This window comes from Grus americana, chromosome 3 (genome assembly GCF_028858705.1).
Source record: "Grus americana isolate bGruAme1 chromosome 3, bGruAme1.mat, whole genome shotgun sequence".
Taxonomy (NCBI): domain Eukaryota; kingdom Metazoa; phylum Chordata; class Aves; order Gruiformes; family Gruidae; genus Grus; species Grus americana.
Genome location: NC_072854.1, coordinates 4,437,105 through 4,453,471, shown reverse-complemented (window position 1 = coordinate 4,453,471; position 16,367 = coordinate 4,437,105). Strand labels below are relative to the sequence as shown.

Genomic DNA, 16,367 nt, shown 5'->3' with positions numbered 1-16,367 from the left:
ACGAGGGGATCGAGGGCACCCTCAGTAAGTTTGCAGGCAACAACAAGTTGGGTGGGAGTGTTGATCTGCTGGAGGGTAGGAAGGCTCTACAGAGGGATCTGGACAGGCTGGATCAATGGGCCAAGGCCACTCTATGAGGTTCAACAAGGCCAAGTGCCAGGTCCTGCACTTGGGTCACAACAGCCCCAGGCAATGCTACAGGCTTGGGGAAGATTGGCTGGAAAGCTGCCTGGTGGAAAAGGACCTGGGGGTGTTGGTTGACAGCTGGCTGAACATGAGCCGGCAGTGTGCCCAGGTGGCCAAGAAGGCCAACAGCATCCTGGCTTCTATCAGGAATAGTGTGGCCAGCAGGACCAGGGCAGTGATCGTCCCCCTGTACTTGGCACTGGTGAGGCCGCACCTCGAGTGCTGTGTTCAGTTTTGGGCCCCTCACTACAAGAAGGACATTGAGGTGCTGGAGCGTGTCCAGAGAAGGGCAACCAAGCTGGTGAAGGGTCTAGAGCACAAGTCTGATGAGGAGTGGCTTATGGAACTGGGGTTGTTTAGCCTGGAGAAAAGGAGGCTGAGGGGAGACCTGATCGCTCTCTACAACTACCTGAAAGGAGGTTGTAGCCAGGTGGATGTTGGTCTCTTCTCCCAGGTAACAAGCAATAGGACAAGAGGAAAGGGCCTCAAGTTGTGCCAGGGGAGGTTTAGATTGGAGATTAGGGAAAATGTCTTCACCCAAAGGGTTGTCAAGCCCTGGAACAGGCTGCCCAGGGAAGTGGTGGAGTCACCATCCCTGGAGGTATTTAAAAGACGTGTAGATGTGGTGCTTAGGGACATGGTTTAGTGGTGGACTTGGCAGTACTAGGTTAACAATTGGATTTGATTATCTTAAAGGCCTTTTCCAACTAAATGATTCTATGATTCACCAATTATTTATTCACAGGACTACTCCTTCTCTATTAATAATTCAGTTAACAGTGACCAGGGGAAGCACCATTCCCTCAGATCCTTAAGGACAAAACAAGGAGCATATTTTTATGTTACAGAACAGAGTGGGGACTGTTATCGTTTGAGCACAATGACAACATCACCACTGCCTCCTCAAGCTGCAAGTCTACTGCCTATGAAAGTTTTAAATACCACTTAAGCTTTCCAAATAGGACATGAGGATAGATGTATATGGTACATCGTTTAGAGGTAGCCCACTGCACAGAGGTGAATTCCACCCTCAGGGCCCATCTAATGCTCTTTGATGTGACTGGGAACTTTTCAGTTGATTGCACTAGAAACCAGCTCAGGTCCTTAAATTGTGGTTTCCAGCTCCTTTCCTTGTTCACAAGAGTAAGAGTTTCCTGGTGTGGTGCATCTCTGAGTCAGTAGATGCCCCTGGAAGAAGGAAAAGCAAGGTGTTTCCTTAACAAAAGGTGCAATGACATGATCTAATTGTGATTTTTATAAAATTGTTGGCAGAAAATAAGAATCTTCCATAGAATGGCAACTGCCAAATCCTACCCAGAGATTTGCTGTGACTTTCATCGTTCTCATACGCATTTATTGCGAGGCACAGATATACAAAACAGGACAGATTAAGGAACACCCGTATTTTCCAACGGATTTTGACAGCAGTGAGAACGGGCCACTTGAAATGGTTTTGGTGTGGAACATAGGAAGAGTCATGCAGGGTCCCAGGAAGCAGATCAGCTACTTCACAGTTTTGCTTCTGTCTATAACCATTAGCAACTGCTTTGGATGAAGACACAAAGGACCATGCAGTAGGTAGCACAGTGAAAGCCCTTTCCCTAAAACAATTAGGGGCTGACTCAAGCCATTTAGCACAAAGGTTTAAGAATTTTTCCAAGCCCTGTTTGCAGGAAACATAATCAAAACCTAAACAAAGAAGCAGACTGAAAAAAATATGAGTAGGCTGTCTTTAATAATAGCATTTCTTAGTTTTTGAGTCTTTGATTTTGCAGCCCTGAAGTTTCACAACTTCAAGGAAGAGGAAATTTCTGTGTGGTCCAGGGTCCTGGGTCTACCTGCAGATTTGTTTGTGTTTTCTATATAAATGTTCCTCCTCTATCCCTGTAACTCAGTCATCCCACCTCTTCCTTTCCCATTTTTTTCTTCTTTCTCTGTGGATATCAGCAAGAGACACCCTCAAAGCCCAGGACCTCTGCTGTCAAGGAGTATGCCAAGTACTGCAGCAACCCATCATTACTCTGAACATCTCATCTCAAAAGAAATTCCCTGCATCCTTCGGCTTAAGCATCTTTCAAGCATACAAAATTTTCACATTATTCAGATGTAATAAGTATCTACAGAGCAAGTCTAATATTTTTTTTTTTCCCTAAATCTCATACTGTTAGCACTTGTTACGTTTTTACAGGCATGAAGAAACTCCTGTCTATAATCTCGTTACAGGACAGGTATAGTCCTATGCCCTGCAGAGCTGAGAAGTGAAGGCACACTATGTCAGGATATGAAACAGAGAGAAGAGAATAAGGGGAAAGATGTTGTTAAAATGATATCTCAGACAGAAGGGGAATCTAGTTTGTGAAATCACAGCTCAAGAATGTGGCAAAAAAGCTGCAGTTGACAAAGGCCATAAGTATATTCATCAAACACAGACTGAAACATTTTTACAAGGAAAAGAAGAAGTGCTCCTAGGCATACCATTTATATGTCAAGTTTCAGTCTAGAACAGATATTTTTGCTGAGTTGCACATCTTTCTAAAAAAGGTTTTATAAAGGAAATGCTGACTGCTCTGTAACTGTAGCATCACGCATGTAAGCCTTGAAACATAGGAGTGAGAAATCCCTCCATTCAGAGATATCTCTGCAAACCTTTCCTCAGTTTAAAAGAACAACACTCTGGAGTGTGATGCTTGGAGTGTGAAGTCCTCTGAGGGTGAAATGTAGCTCTGTAGAAACAACAGAACATTCCTTTGAGGAAGAAAAAAAGTCCTTTCACACTTGAGAAAACCAAACAGATTCAAAGGACACTTCCTTATATGGTCCTTACAGAATACACTCCTTTATGTAGTAGCGGGAGATGATGACTAAGGGGTTAAAATCATAAACTTTAGGTCACTGAGCTCAAGGGATTTACCTTCAGAGAAAGACAAACTGGAGTTGTTTTTCTCCCATGAAGACATTCATATAATAGCAAGCAACCACTTTCAGCAAACCCTGAAAACAGGGCTACATTTCATTATACACACACTTTCTTCAGACAAAAGCTCACAGGTATGCCAGAGTCTTAATGTTCAGATGTACAATACTGAGAAGTCGCTAATGACTCCAGCAATGACACAAAATGCCTTTGATCAATCACATTGCTATATAAAACACCATAGCATGCCATTGAATGGAAATCAGGCACAACAGAAGAGCTATTATATGAGATACAGTACTCCAGCATTCATCTCTTCAAACAGAAAAAGTTCAAAGAAAATCAAAATCAGAAAATGAATAACAGAGTGAATTCCATCACTGGAAAAAAAGAAAAAAAAAAAAGAGGAGAAAAAAAAAAAGAAGAGAGAAATTGCCAGAGGCTACATGATATCATATCAATACCCTTCAAAACAGCATTCCATTGCCTGGAATTATAACACGTTCTCCATCCGCCCAGAGTGCGCTGCGTCAGGAGTGTGTCACACTGAAAACCATAAACCAAAGCCCTGAAAATCCAAGGGCTTGAGAAGCTAATGCCACTGCTGGCTGCCAGAATGGCATGACTAACCTCATCCAGCTTGTTTTTCAAGGTGGTGTGACTGCTGAAGCCTAATGCATTTGAGAGATCCTGGTGGGATGGCTGCGGCTCTGGAGGATGAACCTCCAGAGATAAAAGCACAAGTTGTTTTAGCCTGAGCTAAAGATTTCCAGCTGGGGCTGGAAGAGACTTCTATCCGACAGGGAGCCAGACACTAAGGGGACTTGTAATACATCAACACTAAAAGTAACTTTAACATGAGGGACCCGCCTCTGTTGCAAGTGAAATTTGTCTTTGTACAAAGAAGTCTATGAACTCCTGAAGTCTCACCGATGCTTGCAAAACAGGGCAAAAGATGGAATAACTTAGTACACAACCCCAATTTCCAAGCCCTCCAAAAAACACCCTCTAAGTGTCAAGCAGACACCATGCAGCAACAGAAAAAGCTGGGGGTTAATACTAATACTTTGCTAGTAGAGATGCTTTCTAGCTCTTTAAACTTTCCTGAATCCAGCCCAGGAGGCAGCCCTAGTGATGCAATTTGTAAAACAAGCAAATTGTAGCCTTCATTAGCTAAGTTTAGGCAGTGTCCTAGCTGTTCAGTGAACTCCGGGAATCCACATTCGTTCAGAGATTTCAACACAGTGTCAGGCCTGGACCAAAGTCTTCCTCACACTTCACGCTAGAAATGAGCACTAAACACCTACTACTTGTTTTTATAAACAAACTGTCTGGTTCTTTGTTCTTTGGGCTTGAAAGGACTTAATCAGAAATACAGAGCATATCAGAAGTAGGGTCATGGCTTGGCTTTCAACCTTAAAATCATCATGGATGACTCTCAGAATTGTAAATAACTAAAAGACAGTGAAGAGTGAGTCACAGCTGCATTTTGTCAGGAGTCAACCTCAAAAACTTGCTTTGGTGTGTACAGCAGCACAGACATTAAGGTCGTGTGCGGAATGTTTGCTCTCATGAGAACAAATTCTCATTTTTTTGTAGCTATTCTGAGTTTAGCAGGATATGCACAAGCCGGTGGAAATGGGAAGGGAAACATCCATAAAATGCCACGATTAAACATAAATTTTAAAGTTATCAATTTCATTTTAGATTTTGGACCCAAACAAGGGGTTGACTTTCTTGCAACTGGAAACTCATATACACACTTGTGGCAGCAAAGCCAGGTATGACAAATGGACTGAAAATTCATCTTGCCTAACTACATTTTAGGTGCCTTCTTTTGAGCAACACATCCAGTGCCTTTATTACAACAATGATGACTATGACTCCATTTTAAGACCCTGCACTCTGTTGACTCCCACTGCCAATAAGGGTTTCAACACCTCCAAGCCAGCAAGAATGACAAGGGAGAGTAAAAGTAAGTAGAGGGAGTATAATCAGAAAAGGCAGGCATGCAATAGAGCAGTTCTCTCTCAAAACAGATTGGGTGATATACAGTTTATGTTCTTGTGTTCATGTTCTTGGGCTAAAAATGAAGGATAATTCCAGAAAGGCACTGGAGAGGAGAATAGTTTCTGCTCACCAGCTAAACACACATATGTACTCTAGTGATAGGAGCTAAGAGATTTTTATCGCTGATAGGAAGAAGACAGTCACAGAGTATGGCTCTCCACCCATCCTAGCAGGTAGCGTATTTTCACATATCACTTTCCTCTTTCCTTTTCATCCATTAAGCATTTTGTTGTGGTTTTTCCATTCAACATAGCTCCTCCGAAAAGCGGAGACAAGCTTATTGTATGCTTTGGAGCACCCCACTCTAAGCAGCTGAACACAGTGATTCCGAACGGGCAACTCCCAACGTCTCATCCTGCTCCGGCACCACTTTGGCATTCTGGGTTTGACCAACCTTTATTGTCCTGGCCCATCAATTCCTCACAGGCAGAGAACATTCCTGCCCATGGGAAAACACAGATTATAGCTAGCAGTCCAATCCTTACCCTGCTGCCTCCCAACCAGTAGGCACCAGTACGCTAGAGAGAATCCCTACACCACCCTGCAGCACAGTACAGACATTCCCCAGTTAAGCTGACCAAACTAGCACTGTTCTAAATTCAGGAGACGTTAGATCTGACCCCAAAGGCTGTGTGGTCACGCTGCACAGCACCAGGCCTGAGCTAATGAGCTTTGCCTCTCAGGAGAGCTAATTAGTTCTGGTATACCAGCATGCTGATGCAGCGGTATTGTTTCCAGTCCTAGAACTAGATCAGTTGGGCTGGGCTGTGGGCAGCAACGTGCAATGCTCCGGGCACAGCTTTAGTCATGAAGGGCCTTGTGGTATGTGACAAAGGCTGTGGTCAATACCTCATGTGGCAGCTAAAATGGGTTATTTTATCAAGAGGATTACATTCACCTTTGCAGGAAGCACAGAGGAGTTTTATTCACAGGTGAGTTTGCAATGCACCAAAGGACCATTGCAGCCTCAGCATTCAGCTGCCACTCTAATCTAAACAACATAACTCCACATCCTTAGCCAAACCTTTTTATTTATTTATTTATTACTTTCTGCTTTTGTGTAAATTGCGATTTACCTCCTGTGACCACGTGATCACACTCTACATCATTAACTCACTGTGAGCGTGTAGGCCTTAGCTACCCGTGTCATCTTTGTGACTCTTCATATCTGCAACTGATACATGTTTTTGAATACTGAAATGATCTGGTCTTTTCACAATCATGGGCTGATATTGGTGAACTGGATATAATGTGATACACAAGAAGTTGAAACAAATGATCTGGTGTCATCTCTGGACATGTTCTTGGAGAGCTATGAAGGACAAAACATGGATGCAAAATCCAACCACGGCAAGGGGATCCAAAAGAGTGCAAAGCACATGGGAAATGCTTCACTGTTTAATGCCTCCTCTACTAACTGTACTGACAAGGAACAGGATAAGATACCTCAACATATGTGCTCACACATATGAAAATAGAAATTATCTACTCTTAAGTTTAATGTAAGTTCTCCCAAAAAAAGTGAAGAAAAGCATTATTTCAAATACTCAAGTCTGAGGTTGAAATACAGGCATAGGTTAAAACATCTAAGAGGCATCCATGGCAAATGGATTGAGAGATTATCATTGACAGAAGGAATTGCAACAGGAAAATAAAACAGAAGGTGGTATCATTGTGGAAATTCAAAATATGCTCCCTGCAAAAAACACAGAGAGGTGGGTCAAGAGATCAAGGTCTCTGTGAGCTGTGATTTTGGGTCTTGCAAATTTTCTGCTCCAGAAATAATGTTCATGCATATAATTTAGCTTGAGTAAGCACGTTAACGAATATTCTGTTCCAAACATCACACTTTTGTACTGTAGCAGAGATTTCAATGTGATGAGGAAATGTGGTGTCCTGCACACACTAGAATAGACACTAGTGCCAAGGAGCACACATTGCAACACAAACACGTACCCTAATGTAAACAGATCCCAGCACCCCTACAGAAATTAAACACCTTTCCTTCCTTCCTTACTAGGTAAGATGATGACGTCTTCCCCAGGGCCTGGGATGCTGTGGTTGGATCCACCCCAGCCTTTTTCCACATCATTCCATGTCTCTGGGTGTGACCATTTCAAGACAACATCAGAAGGAACTACAAAACAGGACATACAAAGGCAGAATTATCATTTTAAGTAGCTGGGAGAATTACCATTTATTTGATAGTCAAGCATCTGTGGCATTAACATCATCCTTTTTGTCACTGATGAAGCAACACTGACTGTTCTTTGTTATCTTCCATGCTTAAAGGAATCTGGCTGATGGGAAAAAAGTTCTCTCCCAGGACCATGTTTTCAAAGTTAAAGGGCAGGGAAATACTGAAAAATCAGATTTAAATTCTTTGGGACTCATCAAAAGGAAAACAAATCTTGAGGTTTGTCATACTTAGCTTATGATACACCTTGTGAATATGCTTCACAAGCAACTCCTTCATTATCTTTATTCAGTCCAAGGCTCTGCGCACTTTGAACACAAAATTAAGATGAACAAATGAAAATAAAAGACAGTCACCTGTGCTTGGATCAAAATGGTAACTTATCCTACCAGAAAGTGCTAACTCTTCTCATGTATTTTTTCTCTCACAGTGCTCTAGAAAGCGGATTGAATTCCCAGGGTATGGGAATTTCCATACTTTTCCAAAGTATGAAAGATTTTTAAAAATGAGTGATCAACTCTCAGAAGCTTGTTAGCCCTCAGAAAAACATGAGACTTCCCATTGCAAGGGGTAACGAAGACCCACCTTGGAAAACCACCTTGATGGAGACGTTGCAACCCCTGCTCATTCCCCAAAGATTTATTTTTCAGCTCAATCCAAAAGGAAACTTCTGAGCTTTAGCATCAGGAAAATATTGGGAGAAATTAAGTTCACAAAATGCAGGTACTTAACTTACACTTGTGTTTTAGACGGGTAATGAGCCAGTCTTCACATATGACTTGCCTAAGTTTGCTCTGCCATTGAGCAAGGAAGGAAAGGCTCCAGGGGAAATCCTGTGCACGAGTTCAGCAAGCCCTAAACTAACGCAGGCAGGGCCTCCCTCTGGAGGCCTCTACAAGAACCTTCCCCTCTCCTACCACTGTAAAGGAAATTCTGGCATTGTTTTTCTCTTCAGGAGGGCTACATTAGTATTGAAAATACAGGGGCAAGCTCATGCCTAAGTGTGGGGGGGCTAGATCGTGCCCAGTAACATTGTGGAGTAGAAAAACCCTCCATTGCCAGAACAGGGAAACACAGAGAGATTAAACTCAGGTGGAGTTCCTCAAGGCTGGGTCTGTCCTTCCACTACTCTGCAAAAAGCTCTGTGAACCCTATTGCTGCGTAAATGATGATTGTTGTTAACAGGCAGCAAGGCAGCTACGCAACTAAGACCAAACTTTGGAAGTCTCCCTTGTCTCTGGTATATTTTTCTGTCTGATTCGACATGTAACTTGCGGTAATGTCAGACTATTACACTAAGATCACTATGGAGCACTAAAATACACTGTAGTCTTACATTCTCCGTGACCTTTCTGATCTGCTATGGTATTTCTTAACAAAAGTTTATAGTCTTTTATGCCGCGGAATCACACATTTATCATCAGCAATGGTAGATACGGTTCAATGAAATGCTTAAATGAACACCAAGAAGCCCTGTTGTGTTGACAGATGTACAAAATATTGAAGTGAAAAATAGCAATCTATTTCTGAAAAAGGAGTAAAAAAGAAATGGTGTGTCTTCCAGACCAAGCCTTTCAGACACAGACTGTCACATACCCGGGTTAGGTAAAGCCACTCTTTCCTTCTCTTTCAGTGTGACCTGAATCAAGTCAGCTCCTGTGACTGAACACAGAGAATTTTACAGAGTTACAGCAAGGCCTTACAAATTAAGACAAAAAAAACCCCACATAGTAAATCAATTTCTACACATGATTTTCTGACATTTTACATTTCTAACAAACAGATTTTTTTTTTTAAGAACAACTATACATGTTTTCTGAGCATTTTTGTTGGTTTTGCATTTTGAGAAAGGATTAAACAAACACATTTTAATTTACAGATACAGAGGGTCTCAAGACAACTCATTAGAAACAGCTAAAAGAAAATATTCAACATTAGAAATGCTAGGTTGGAACACAAATCTCATTTATCCCACTATAAATCCACAGCAGTTCCACTAACACATGTGATACTACACCATTGAATGTATAACGTATTAACTGGCTCAAACAGCGAATTACAGCTTTTGTTTTGTAGTTTGGTTCTGATTTTTTTTTCCCCTCCCAAATCTGGTATCTGAAAGAGATGCTTTAATTAGTCAGACTTTATAGACTGAAGACAGGGACCCTGTGTTCTCTACTGTGAAAAGAGGTCAGAAGCAATTATCACAGTTGTAACCTTTGTGCCAGTATATTGTCAGCAGGAGAAGGGCCAGGATAATGCAAATCAAACTAAGAGGAGCAGGAGTTTTAAAACCGCTTCAGACCCAGCTAAAAGGCTACCTCCTCTTCATCTCCAGTGGCATATAAAGACACTTCCTTTCAGTCACCAGACTGGAACGACTGTAGGTTAAAATAGAAACACTCTGAGAAACAGATAAATCTCCTGTCCACTGTCCAACCCCTTATGTTGACCCTAACATGTCATTGGAAGATTTTTTGGGGGGGTAGAAGAATTGTATAAATGAAGCCATTGTCAGAACTTTCCTCAGTTCCAGAACATGCCAGGAACTCTCCTATGTGTGTATCAACCCACCGATGGGATTTCATGCCATATTGCAATTTACTTATTTTATCTTTAAACAAGTCTGTACTTTTAAATTGTGAAGAATGTCCTTCCCTACCTCCCTCCTTTTCTCCCAATGCAACTGAGCAAATTTAAAATAACTGAGGTTCATTAATTTTAAGTGTTCAATAAATTAGTATGAATAATCAAAAAACTTGATTCTTTCTGATAATTACTATTTGATGTCAGTTGAAAGCACTCGATTGAGTTAGCAGCATATGCTCCTATGCCAAATGAGGCTTCCATAATTAAACAGAAACTGATTCCATGAGGTTTTTCTCATGTCTGATTAATTAGTAATCAGGTGCCTCAGTCCTGTTCTTCAGTGACACCTTCTCCCCCACCGGTAGCTGTGATCTGATCCATATATCAGTCAAGCCAATCTGCCCCAAATCATCACATAGAGCTCAAACTGAACAGCATCATGTCTTTGGGTGGCCACAAGGTGAACCTTTGAGGAGAAAGAATGACATGAAGATGCTAATATAAAGTCACTGATGCAGAGTTCATGTGGCTTTTAGACAATATTCTTCTATGGGTACTTTTATGGCTATGGTGGCCTTCCTTCTCTTCTGACTTATAGCAGGGCAAATCAGGAGTCAAAGGTGTTAGACTGGTTTGAGGAAAAGTGAGAGAACCAAGCCCTGACATGATCCTTTTTTCAGGATATATTTTATCAGGATATATTTTATCAGGTGTGTTTGAGGTTTTTTTGCTTAATTTTGCAGGCACTACAGTGCAATCATCTAATTAAGGATGTATTGTTCAGAGAAAAGCTATTCTAATTAAATCCTGAGGGGACATGAAACTTGATCAATATGCTATATATACTTCATAAAGGGGTTCAATCCCCTTACACAGTGAAGAAAGGAACTGTTAAAACTTAACTCAGTACAGTCATGTCCAGAGTCAGGGCAAGGATAAAAGTTTCTCATATTTGAAGTATCATCCAGCCACAAAGCATGACAATTCAAACCATTACAAGCCTTTTATACCCTTCACACGAGTGCAGCAAACGGGGCCTGGATTCTCCACAGCCCTGCAACTTGCACAATTATATGTGTCAATGGGGTGTAAAGTGCCAACGGTTGTGAATCACTAGTATTTTGTTGCCATTTCCCACAAATAATCCTAAAAATTGATCAAAACAGGAGAGATATAGAGCTTGGGAATAATCCAGACTACAGTGACATAGCCCTTCTGGTTGTTTTGCTTTGCTGCTGACTACGTTATCATTGTTTCTGTACAGGACAGGAAGAGATATAGGCAATACAGATGAAGGACGTCATTAGTAAACATTGAATTAAGGTGACTCTTCACAAAATGTAGTTATAAGGCTCCAGGGTTTAGTTGTATAAAACCTTTATAAGGCTCATCAATTTTCTGTCTTATTACAGCTCTTCCCGGATGTTTGGGCTGTGAATCATAAATATAGGGCTTCTTGACAATACTCCCGGTAACTTTCTTCTGGTTCAGGGCTCCTTGAGTGAACATGAAGGAGGAGCAACTTAGTCTTTTATCAGCTTTGCAGTGATGGGGAATTTTGCCTGTGGACATTAGGAAGGGCTGAAACTAGGATAAATGGCTCCAATAGCCTGACTTACAAATAACAAGCAACTCCATGCTATTTAACATCAATTGGGCTAACATACATCACAGGAAAATCAAAACTTTTAGACAGCACAATCAACAACACAGTGAGACACACCTCTAGAAACTGGAGAACCTGGAATAGGATATTTTATCATCCTCTACAAGGATCTGATACGGGAGGTACCCAGAAATATGGTATCATGGGGACAGTGCAGTGAGAAGAAGAGATGTAAAAAAAAAAAAAAAAAATTTGGACTAATGGACACAGATTCTTGCTTACAGCAGATTAATATTTGCAGAGGCAGAGGTGAAGGCATGAAAATCCTCCTGCAGAGATCGTATGGTCGAAAGACCATCCCTGACAGGATTATAAGGGCATTTCTTCATCTTATTTCTGTAACTGCTTCATTCTCTGTTCTCTCTGCTGCCATGCCAGAAGGACAGGAGCTCATCCGCCAGGAGAAGGTTGATTTTTCTCTTTGTGTCTGTTACAAAGGGCATCTCTTTGCTAAGAACTGACTTCTCATTTCACGGAGGCCACTGAGCAGCCCACATCTGGTCAACGGACCGTCTGAAACAACTGATAGAAGGGTGAGTTTTATCTAGCTGGAAGAAAAGACTCATGCCTGTACAACCAGTCCTCTGTAACAAATTAACTCCATTCTTTAGGTCTTTCACCTAGGATTCTCCTTTACCCCTGAGCAATAAGGCTGCAGCAAATATCTTTGTTTGTTTACTTTCTGTATTTTAATATTAGAAACAAACATTCTTATAGGTCTGTTTTTTCTCCTGTACAAAGCAATTACAGAAACTCACAGAGTGTAATGGAAGTGAGATCATTCTTTAGGAATTTAGAAAAGACAATAAGTGTAATCAAATTATTTTTTAGAGAACTATGGAAACTGTAAACCTGCTTCTGACACAGCAGTAATGTCAGGTTGGGCCTCAGGCCCTCTTAACAGCTCACACATGAGTAGCTTGAGCAAAGTCAGCACGATGACCTGTCTCCATAAAAGATGTGTCTACCGAAAAATGTATTTGGGGTAAATAAAAAGTTTGATAATCCTTTCAGTGATGTTTTCAATAATGTTTGTGTCAAGCACTTAAATTTGAGAAAAAAGCCAAGAGAAATCTGGAGATAGAGCAAGCCAACACTTTGTTTCATTCCAAAAGAAAATGGTTTAAACACTTCAGAAGTGAACAAAAAGGAAACAACATCTCTGATTTTTAGCCAATTCCAGTATTGCCCAGAGACCTTAACCAAGGAGCAGTACCACGCTGTGGCACCATATGCTCATATTTGTAACAGTCTTAAAAAGCTCATAACGTTATTATTGTAATTTACACAGGGTATTTCTCCTAAAAATATCCAAGATGTCCCAGTGTGGCATTTCTTTCCACCTCCCTTGTTACAATAAGTTTTTTTGATTCAGTCTGGTCACGTCATGTTAAGACCGCTCTCCTGAAACATCGCTAAGCCAGAACCCATCAATGTTTCAGAGGCTCATGCACCAATTTCAGGTCCCATCAGTGACCTTTGAGGAACACTTCTCTCAAGACATGGGGTGCCCCAGAGAAAATCAGGATGATGCTATGAAGATGAATAATGTCAAAGCAAAGCTGAAGATGTAGAAATGACTGGCACGGGATGCCCCAAGCTTCCTCACCTCCCCCTGACCCAGCATCCAGCAGGGACATGAGGTTATCTGTCCTTCAGTACCGGTTCCTTTAAAATGGTCTGAAAAGATTATTTTGAAAGGGACTCATGGGTTAGTCAACAGGGTTGATGTATGTAGGTAGCAGTGAGTACCTTTGTTAACAGGATCATTGCATGAGTAGCACACATCGAAGAAAAATGCTCCATTACAATTATTTCTCCGCATTCAGCATCCCCTGCATTGTCCCATGCCAAGGTCTAATTTACAAAACTGCAAGCATGCAAAGCATCAGGGCAACTTAACTCCTCTAATCCCCTCCATACGGTATATTTTCTTGCCTTCTGTGTTAGACAGATCTTTTTTTCTCCCCCAAAGATAAACAAACGCTTGCATGACACTGGGCAATTTCAAATGGAGGAGGGGGGACACGCATGGAGAAAGCCTGAGCCTGACGAAAACTGCTGGCCAAGGTGGCTTCATTCAGCTGCCTGCTTCGTTTGAATAACAATATCTTCTCAGTCGTGGGGTCTTCCCTCCCCTTCTTCCCCCTTTCCCCCCGATGTGGGCCTGAGCAAAAGGCTGTGTGAATTCAGGAGCCTGCTTGTGAATGAGCTGGCATCTGATACGTATTTACTGACGTTAATTTTGGATGTAATGCACCCCTGCCACTTCCCCACAGTTTGCCCTAAAAGGCTTTCTGATGGGCACAAAAGCAGAGGGTCAAAAGTAAGTTGACCCCTGCCAGAATGTACAATTATTGGAAAGAGGCGGTACACCAGCAGCTGTCGAAACCCCACTGGCACGGCAAAGTGCTTCCAAAAGTCGGAGGATGACTAATACGCTCGAGCTCTCCCCTTCGCCCTGCGAGAGCCGGCTACTTTCTGCAGGAAGAATTATGGCCCTCCCGAGCAGCTGCAATAATTGTCTTCCCATTGTCCCCCAGCCCTCCCTCCGCCACCCCCTACAAGTGGCCATTGTCAGCGCGGAGTCAAGTGATTATATGCTTGGGCTGATGCTGTTTGCGCCCAGCTGCCTGACTGCTGACACACGAGCACGGAGAGGGGGGACCCGCGTCTGCGAGACGGACTCCGACATACCAGACCTTTTACATAAGTCAAACAGGAACAAATGACTCTTTATCAGCCCCTTCTCCCTTTGAAGTGGCGGCTGCTTATAGGCCCTTACAGCTTTTCCTCCTTAGCCCAAGCAAACATCCTCCTTTTGATATGCTACATGCTCATTATCTCTGCCCCATTTAATGATTTTTGATTGAAGGGTGGCAGCGCAGTTGCCAAGAGGGTAGTTAAAGAGGCTCCACGCAGTCAGGATGACAAGAAAGGCTTTCCTTGTGCAGCAGCCTAAATTTGGAGTTTCTTAACAGTGTGTTCTTGTTCTTAGCAGCAGATAAGGGCTGAGCGTGAAATTCTTAATTAAGCAGTAAATAGAGAGTGGGGTGTCAGCAGATGCAGCCCGTAGCCATGGAGACCAAGTCAGATGGAGGGAGCTGAGACTCAATGCCGGCCCCGGGCTCGAGCATGACTGACAGCTGAAGAATCCGACAAAGCTTGTAAACGGGATTAATTAGTTGGCTAATTATTTCATATAGTTAAATGTAAATAAAAAATAAAAAACCAGCTTGCAGAGTTAGGTGGGAACGTGTTCTGAAGGCCAGACCTTCAAACGTTGTCCTCTCCAGATCGGAGCGTGGACTAGTGGGTTTTTAAGGCCAGAAGGGACTATTGTGGCAGCCTTCTCTGACCTCCTGCGGAGCATGAACCTCGCCTCATGAGGTTTCTAATAGCTTCTTGTAGAGCTGGAGCATATTTCTCTGAAAAGACGGCCAAGCATCATCTAAGGACCCTGAGTGATGGAAAGTCCACCACATGCCATGAGTCTGCTCTGATGGCTAATTATCCTCACCCTCTCAGCCTACACAGTGGAGATTAGGAGAGAAATTAAATGGCGAACCAGGGCTAGGAATTCGCTCGCTTTGTTTCAGACTTTTACCCTACCAACAGCATTAGGTACCTGACACTGAATTATTGATCTCACTGCTATAAAAGTCCTTGCTGAAAATGTTCACAGCATGAATTATACATGTTAGGGGTTTTCATAAATTCCCCCTCACGTACTCTGGATGATTGTTTCTCTCTGTATTAAAATGAGAAAAAACAACGAGCTCTTCATATAATAAAAATCAAGATGAAAGGAAGGCAAGAGAAGGACAAGAAAGTACCTATGATGCAAGAGTGACATATGCCGGCCAGATCATTTTGTTCCAGTCTTTCCGAGACTGTTATCTCCTCTCTTTTCAACAATACTACGAGGCCAAGATGTAGGTGTCATCTTCTGAGCTTTCTTATGCTGCTCTATTTATGAAAGTGCAATTCAGGATATGCAAACTGAAACACGGTTGACTTTTACATTCGAAAGAACAAATTTACACTGTTAGCAAACTGAAATAATAAAAACGTATTTCTTATAGAATCATAGAATCGTTTTGGTTGGAAAAGGCCTTTAAGATCATCAAATCCAATTGTTAACCTAGTACTGCCAAGTCCACCACTAAACCATGTCCCTAAGCACCACATCTACATGTCTTTTAAATACCTCCAGGGATGGTGACTCCACCACTTCCCTGGGCAGCCTGTTCCACTGCTTGGCAACCCTTTGGGTGAAGACATTTTCCCTAATCTCCAATCTAAACCTCCCCTGGCACAACTTGAGGCCATTTCCTCTTGTCCTATCGCTTGTTACTTGGGAGAAGAGACCAACACCCACCTGGCTACAGCCTCCTTTCAGGTAGTTGTAGAGAGCGATCAGGTCTCCCCTCAGCCTCCTTTTCTCCAGGCTAAACAACCCCAGTTCCCTCAGCTGCTCCTCATAAGACCTGTGCTCCAGACCCTTCACCAGCTTGGTTGCCTTTCTCTGGACACGCTCCAGCACCTCAATGTCCTTCTTGTAGTGAGGGGCCCAAAACTGAACACAGCACTCGAGGTGCAGCCTCACCAGTGCCAAGTACAGGGGGACAATCACTGCCCTGGTCCTGCTGGCCACACTATTCCTGATAGAAGCCAGGATGCTGTTGGCCTTCTTGGCTACCTGGGCACACTGCTGGCTCATGTTCAGCCAGCTGTCAACCAGC

The 16,367-nt window shown here is 42.5% G+C and overlaps 1 protein-coding gene across 13 annotated transcripts in view; it reads right to left on the bottom strand.

Annotated features, from left to right (window-relative positions):
- The window catches only part of PKHD1 (PKHD1 ciliary IPT domain containing fibrocystin/polyductin), a 270,672-nt gene that overhangs the window by 97,242 nt on the left and 157,063 nt on the right, over positions 1-16,367 (bottom strand). For all 13 annotated transcript variants that reach the window (XR_008576501.1, XR_008576500.1, XM_054821415.1 and 10 more), the window contains 2 exons: positions 8,964-9,029; positions 7,188-7,307 (listed from right to left, as the gene is read on the bottom strand). Coding sequence is in view for 11 of the 13 variants with exons in the window: in XM_054821415.1 (XP_054677390.1) it covers positions 7,188-7,307; positions 8,964-9,029 (186 nt within the window). In the remaining 2 variants the exon portion in view is untranslated. The remainder of the gene's footprint in view (positions 1-7,187; positions 7,308-8,963; positions 9,030-16,367) is intronic.